The sequence below is a fragment of the Octopus bimaculoides genome, chromosome 12 (assembly GCF_001194135.2).
Source record: "Octopus bimaculoides isolate UCB-OBI-ISO-001 chromosome 12, ASM119413v2, whole genome shotgun sequence".
NCBI classification, from domain to species: domain Eukaryota; kingdom Metazoa; phylum Mollusca; class Cephalopoda; order Octopoda; family Octopodidae; genus Octopus; species Octopus bimaculoides.
Window position 1 is genome coordinate 63,430,254 of NC_068992.1, and position 7,420 is coordinate 63,437,673.

At 38.0% G+C, this 7,420-nt stretch overlaps 1 protein-coding gene across 1 annotated transcript in view; it reads right to left on the reverse strand.

Annotated features, from left to right (window-relative positions):
• LOC106883499 (uncharacterized) overlaps nucleotides 1–7,420 on the reverse strand; it is a 36,351-nt gene that overhangs the window by 21,403 nt on the left and 7,528 nt on the right. The window contains exon 2 of the mRNA XM_014934527.2: nucleotides 323–1,158. Coding sequence (XP_014790013.1) covers nucleotides 323–1,117 — 795 coding nt within the window. The 5' untranslated portion in view covers nucleotides 1,118–1,158. The remainder of the gene's footprint in view (nucleotides 1–322; nucleotides 1,159–7,420) is intronic.

Genomic DNA, 7,420 nt, shown 5'->3' on the forward strand with positions numbered 1-7,420 from the left:
TATATATACATACATATATGGTATGCATACACATACACGTATGTGTGTGTGTTTGTTTTTGTCCCCACACGTGTTTACATCCCTGTAACTTAGTGGTACGTCGAAAGAGACAAATAGAATAAGTATGAGGCTTTAAAATAACAAAATAAGTCCTGGGATCGAATCGTTCGACTGAAAACTCTTAAAACTGGTGCTCCAGCATGGCCGCAGCCAAGTAAAACATAAACGATAAGCCCTTTTGCCCGGCAAGCTAAAAGAATCCACCCCACCGCCACCGCCTTAACTAAACAGTAAGATCACATAAACTCATACAGTTACTTACAATGTTTTCAATTTGGTGTCTCAGACTGATGCAGTCAGGTTCCAAATCTGTAGTAATCGCATTGTCTTTCAGTTTGTTTGATTTTTCCCTCAGAGGAAAATATTGAGCTTCATCATTCAAGTCGCTTGTAGACCCCCAATTATCATCTTTCTTTACAACAATCATATGTTCAGAGAAGCCATCTTCGTCAGAAACCAATAAGTCATCATCCAACGGCAATGATTTAGACTTGTAATTAGCCTTGCTACTTTTTTTCAGAGCGCTGTAGTTGATATTACCCGCGATAGAGTTTTTGTCTTTTGTGTTTCTGCCTAGGTTTTGAATATTGAAAGGAGCATTAATGGATCTTAATAAATGCTCTTCCGTCTTAGCACCCTTCGTCAATGGTGCATTTTTTACGATATTACTAGTTTTTAATACAGCACATTCCTCGTCAGACGATACATGGGAACGATTTAGTGAAAGATTCTGAAGGAGTGCCAAACTTCGTTCTTCGGCGCCTTTAAACGAAATCTTTGGATTCTTAAAGACAAATGGAACATCGTCGGATAAAACTGAAGATGCAGAATCAGAAATGGCGCAGCATTTGGTAATAGGGTAGTTACAGGCAACAAGTCCGTCCGACGTATTTCTTTCGAGCTTGGAGTTCCACCTGTCACCGAAACGGTCTTGGATACTGTCGTGTTTTTGTCTGTATTTTTCTCTCTCGATGCATTTTTGCATTTCCGGAGCAGCAGACAATATACTAATATCCGAAAGTCTTTTACTGTTCGTTGGTTGTGGGCAAGAATTCATGTCTTTATTTGTTGAAGATGCATAAATTCAATATTCTGGTCCTACAGAGGAAAGAGGAGAGAGGTTCAGAACAGGAAGTTGGAAATTAAGAGAGGTTAAAAGTACAGAAATGGCAATAATAATAATTTTCTTTGGAAATTAATCGCAAAAATAACGACGACGATAACAACAATAACAACAATAACAACAATAACAACAATAACGATAATGAAATGATAACAATATCAATAACAAGGATGATGATGATGATGATGATGATGATGATGATGTGATGATGATGATGATGATGATATAATAATAATAATAATAATAATAATAATAATAATAATAATAATAATGATGATGATGATGATGATGATGATAATAATAATAATAATAATAATAATAATAATAATAATAATAATGATGATGATGATGATGATGATGATGATGATGTGATGATGGTGATGATAATGTTGATGATGATTTCTTTATTTACTACGAAGGGTTCACAAGCATATCGGGAGCGATCCAATGTAATGTGATGTTGGGGTTATATGAGGGCATGTAAAGAGTAAAGCAAAAACAAACAAACAAACAAATAAATAAGAATTCTTTAGCGTTCGGTATACCCTTCTATATTTTTCATCATTTTCTCCCCTCTTACTTTTTTCTGCTCCCATGACGACGATCTTCCCCCACCCCACTTTCCTCCCACCCTTCATCATTTGGCAGGAAATTGAATGAGGAATGTAGAGGCTAATAGGTGCCAATGTATACATTGGTTGTTTGTGTTGGTGCTTTATGTGGGGCTGGAAATTCTCTGTGTGGTTTCCTTTTTTTGGAAGATGTGCCAATCGACGTCTTGGCTCTGGCTTTTGCTGACCATCTCGTTCCTCGGATATTCCTGCTGTTGTTGATGATGTTAGAATTGCGGTGTTGGTAACATCAGTGTTTACAAGCCCCTTGCCTGATGGAAGAAAACTCTAAAGGAATTAGTGATGCTGCATGGGCAACCCTTGGCTCTCCCGCTGCCCATCATAAGTATTATAGAACTCCCACTCTCTAAATAAATAAATAAATAAATAAAATCAGGCGTTTTTAAAATATTCTAAGGTATGAGCAGCATGTGAGCCCCTGTTCTGAGCTCCGACCAATTTTGACAGGAAGTCCTCTCAAGCTGATAATCTTAACATGCTCCTCTATGATTTCTGTAAAACTTTGGTGAGTGTCCCAATGGTTACTTGTCGCCCTATTTAGCAGGGATCCCCAACCACCAGACATTGACTCAGTTGTTACCAAGCCGCACAGGAAGAATACATTTTTAACTTTACTTCTATTTTAATGGCTACCGCAGTTTGTTGGGTGTTTTTTTTGCATTATGTATGTATTATTGTATATGTATTGTTTATGTATTATATATGTAATAACTAAATTATATATTATGCTCTTTATTGTGCTTTATTATGCGCGTGTTCCCTCTCTCTGTGGAAAAACTGTTTTGCATGAAACCCGTCTGTGGCACAAAAAGAGCTGGTGACCGCTGTCTTATAGGATGGCAAGTAATAAATGATGTCGCAGAGGAGAATGCTTGCTCAGCCATTTTCCTGGTATATTCATCAGTAAGACATATGACCTCAATGACTCCTATATTGTCTTCATTATCTGATGTGCAATAAGGAACTCAACACACCCTTCAAGCATTTTCAGCTTGCGTTGGAGCCGAGTTATCAACACTTCTGGTTTCCTTTTAAACGCACTAACAGTGCGTCATCATTTTGAAGGCGGTGGCCTTTCTTCCCCCGACATCCTGCTTCTAGTAGGCTAACACGACATTTCAGTGTTTGTACTTCTGTACGAACTCCTTTGTTCACAAACAATTCCTGTAGTCAAATCCGTTGCTTTGGTTGTGTTGGTTTATAACAATGGTGTTAGAAGTGTTGCTTTTGGTGGTTGTGGTGTTGTTGATGATAGAGGTGTTGCTACTGCTACTAGCATCTGCCCTGGTAGCCACGTTCACTGTTACATTATATGCATTTCAACACCCACAGTGCATTGATCAACCCTAGACTTCATTAGAAGATACTTGCCCAAATTACATGCAAAGTGGGGTTAAAGACCAAGGCTGAGCTGTTTCTGCTATTGCTAGTAACCGCCATGGCAGTCATGTTCATTATTACATTCATACACATTTCATATTGTTTCGTATTGTTATATGCATCTCACATTGTTGAATATTTGCCCAAGGTGTCGTACAATAATATTAAACCCGAAACCATCGAAAAACATAATTTTCAAATATGAAATCGTAATTATCTGAGCTGAAGCATTATTAATAAGATTACACTATTTTGTACGATTAAATTAATTTTTAAAGATGAAACAGTTTTTAAATATTTTAAATATTTGAACTCAGAACGAAAGACATACCTCAATTACTTTGCCCATCGTGCTAACGATTTGCCAACTTGGCGCCTTATTTCAACCATTAATATTTCTAATGAATCGACAGACACCCAATTCTAATTTTTTTTAACTTGGTGCTTATTCTTTCGGCCTCTTTCGCCGAACCGCTATGTTATGGGAGCGTAAACACATCAGCACCGGTTTCCAAGTGGTGGTGGGGGTCAAACAGAGGCACAAACACACACATACACACACACACACGACACAACGCCCGCACACACATACACACATGCACACACACACATATGCACGACGGATTTCTTTCAGTTTCTGTCTACCAAATGTACTCACAGGGCATTGGTCGGCCTGTGGCTATAATAGAAGACACTTGCTCAAGGTGCCACACAGTGGGACTGAACCTCAGTTGGGAAGCAAGCTTCTTACCACACAGCCACGCCAGCACCTATTTGATAATAATAAAAAAAAAAATACTTCAAATAAAGATACGTCAACATATCATTCTTGCTGGTAAGAATAAGGATTCCTAAATGGATTGTGATGCTTACAAATGTAGGTTCGAACCCTACAGGCCGCCTTCCCTTCGACACTTTCTAGCTAAAGGGATTTTTAAAACTCAATATTTACACGCTATTATTTATAGCGTTCTAAACTTAATTAATTAATTAATTAAAGAAAGATTATTTCATTGACTTTAAGTTTCTAAATTCTTACGACATAAAAAAATATATTTGAGGTTTTAGGTATAATTTTCTTACATTCCTAAGTATTGTTTATATAATCCAATGGCAGTAGATTGGCGGAATCGTTAGAGTGTCGACACAATAACTTTGGTATTACTGCTTAACACTTTTGATACAAACTCGCCTTAAACCGTCATTGGTTCTATGATAAAAACTCCCTGTTATATGAATTAAAACCTTCCTTGAAAAGTTCTCGCTAGTTTATGTTCCAAATGCTTGCTTAATAATGACAATGTTATTTCAATAAATTCTTCGTTATTTTAAAAATTAATTGAAACAAAAACAGTATATTTCACCATGGATGTGGTAATAAGAACAGCTAAACAGTTTTATTTTACAAATGGACGTTCAGTGAGATATTTTCAATTTGATGTGGGCGAGGGATTGTCCACTGTTTTAGTCACTAAAAAACGATTTTTACAACACAACCACCTTTATACTTAATACAGAATAGCTAAAAGTGACTTGAGACACTTTAGAGAAAATAAAATGGAGAGAATTAGTAGAAAGTACTTACAAAAGACATAGATAAATATTAAGAGCCGAACTGAAAACCGGAAATAAGATGGCTGGTTAATACCAAATCGGAAGTAGAAAACATTACCAAAGAAAAATGCGAAATTATCAGGTCAACTATTGGTATTCTGCGAACTTGAACAGAAAGGAAGTGAATATGAAAGCTAACAATGGTCTTGAAAGCTCTGTACTAAACGTGAAAGTGAATCTATAAAACAAGCGCAGCAACAACATGCAGATTATGAATATCAATATGAATGGAAACTAACGAACAATTAATCTTATCGTTTGTGGCTGCTGTCCACTCCTCCTCACAAAGACAGAATGTAGTTGTATTCATAGGATAAAACTGATGCTATTTCTAAATGAAAGCTTAGAAGGCATGTGTTTCAGTAAGCTCAATTTCTTGTATGAGACAACGGCATTTGCCCTACCACTTAGTAAAGGTAAGGGTAAGAAAAAAAGACCCTCTTCGGTCATGAATGACCATGGGGTTGCACCTAGAAAGTTCCCCTTCGATGCACAAGTCTGGGCAAGGTTGTTTCATGGAAGACCAGCAGTCGCCCATGCATACCAGTCTCCCCTCTGCACGCCACCGATGGGAAGGCAAAGGCCAATACACCTTGGCCCCAATGAGGTCGCAACTCATTTCTACAGCTGAGTGAATTGGAGTAACGTGAAATAAAGTGTCTTGCTCAAGAACACAACACACGTCCGGCTCGGGAATCAGACTCACTACCTAATGATTGTGAGCCCGACGCGCCAACCACTGAGCCATGTGCCTTCACCACTTAGTAAGAGAAGTGAGGGCAATGTTCTTATTGTTCCTTATTTTATTAGAGCTTCGAAGTCTTGTGGGAGGAAGAGAGAAAGTTATTCTCAAACTAAAGACCTAACCCAAATGCTTAAAACAGAGTGAAGTTTGCTGAAAGTACCCTAGGTACCAGGTGTTGGTGGTTAACCAGATGCCGAGGTTGATATAATCTAAGCCAAGCAAATTAAGGGGACTTTGCGCATATCACATCAAAGATAAGGAAACCTACGTTCTCTGATAAAGATTTCGATCCCTCCTAACCAAAATATCACCCAGAAGAAAGAGGAAATCGATGAAGTTATAAGGGACACGGAGGTAAATAATGAAGATATGAGGTAAAAAAAAATAGGAAAAGAAATATACACACACAGATAGAGAGAGTGAGAGAGAGAGTAAGGTGGAGAGAGAGGCGTTATAATTTATTAATTAAATGCTTTCTCGCACTCATACAAATGAAGAGAAACATTCTTACAGAGACAGAGAAAGGGGGAGAAAGAGAGGGAGAGAACGCGAGAAAAATTAAAATGGTTGATGTCAAATAAGTCAGCATCGAATCAGCGACGCCAAACAGGCAGCGCCAAAACGGCTGTGCCAAGACGCTTCAAACCGCCACCTCGATACGAAGCAACGTGCAATACTATGTCGTGTCTCACATGATCTATTCAGTTCTTCCCATTCTAAGCCTTCCCTTTCATCTACCCACACAAAATTTTCTTCCTATCAGCACATTTCTTTCAGGACATCGACACTCCAGACAATTTTGTTCTTCTTTCAAGAAAGACCATACCACAAGGTCAGTACGTAGCTTCCTTGTCGTAATGTGGTGCCGGAACACGAGCGTCGTTTGCAAGTTTTTAAAAATAAAATTTAAAACTTTAGAATATCTACACTTATCTTTGAGTGTTTTGAAAAATGAGCTATTCACAATTTTGTTATAGACATTTATGATTAATAAAACAGAAGCTCGGGTATCAGTTTTCCTTTCATTATGTTCCTGCATTATCCTTTCTCACCATCCTCGTGGAAAACAACAGGGTGCAACTTGGAGTTAATTCTCAATGCATTGATGTTGCTTTGCTATTTTTATGCAACAGCAATGTATACATATGCATGCATGCAGAATTAGTAAAAAAAAGTAGAAAACGTAATTGAAATTTCAAGCTTTATAAAACATACACGTGTTCTAATAAACTGGCTGACAAGATTACACATCTGTTAGGTGAGATTGCATAATCTTATTGAAATACCTCGTCAGTGGTCCGAATTGTTTTATTGAAACACGTGTCGGTTTTATAAAGATTAAAATACTAGTTCCGTTAACTGTATTTTTATGAACACTATTACATAGCTCTCATTCCGCACACTAGCCTATCTGGTTAACTGCACTGAGCACAGGAGGGGAGAGTGTGGAATTTACTGCTGAGCCCTAACTTTTGGTTACGTGTCGCGCTTTACAGCGCACGTATATTCTATTTTAAACTGAAAACCGTTGTGTATTTGTGTGTGTGTGTATACACACACAATTTTTATATATATATTACGTGAGCACGTGTTCGACCAGATTATTTGATGTTGTTCACATCGGGGGTCACAATGCGCTTTGCATCGTTGTAGCATTCGAATGGACATCGCTCCGCTGGCTACGGGCCCAGGCCAACGTTACCCCTTGTTTGAAAGGTAGACTGAAACAACGTGAAATGAAGTGTTTTGCTCAAGAACAAACGCGCCGTCTGCTCCGGGAATCGAAACCACGATGTGGTTGGGAAGCAAATTCTTACTATATATATATATATATGTGTGTGTGTGTGTGTGTGTGTGTGTGTGTGT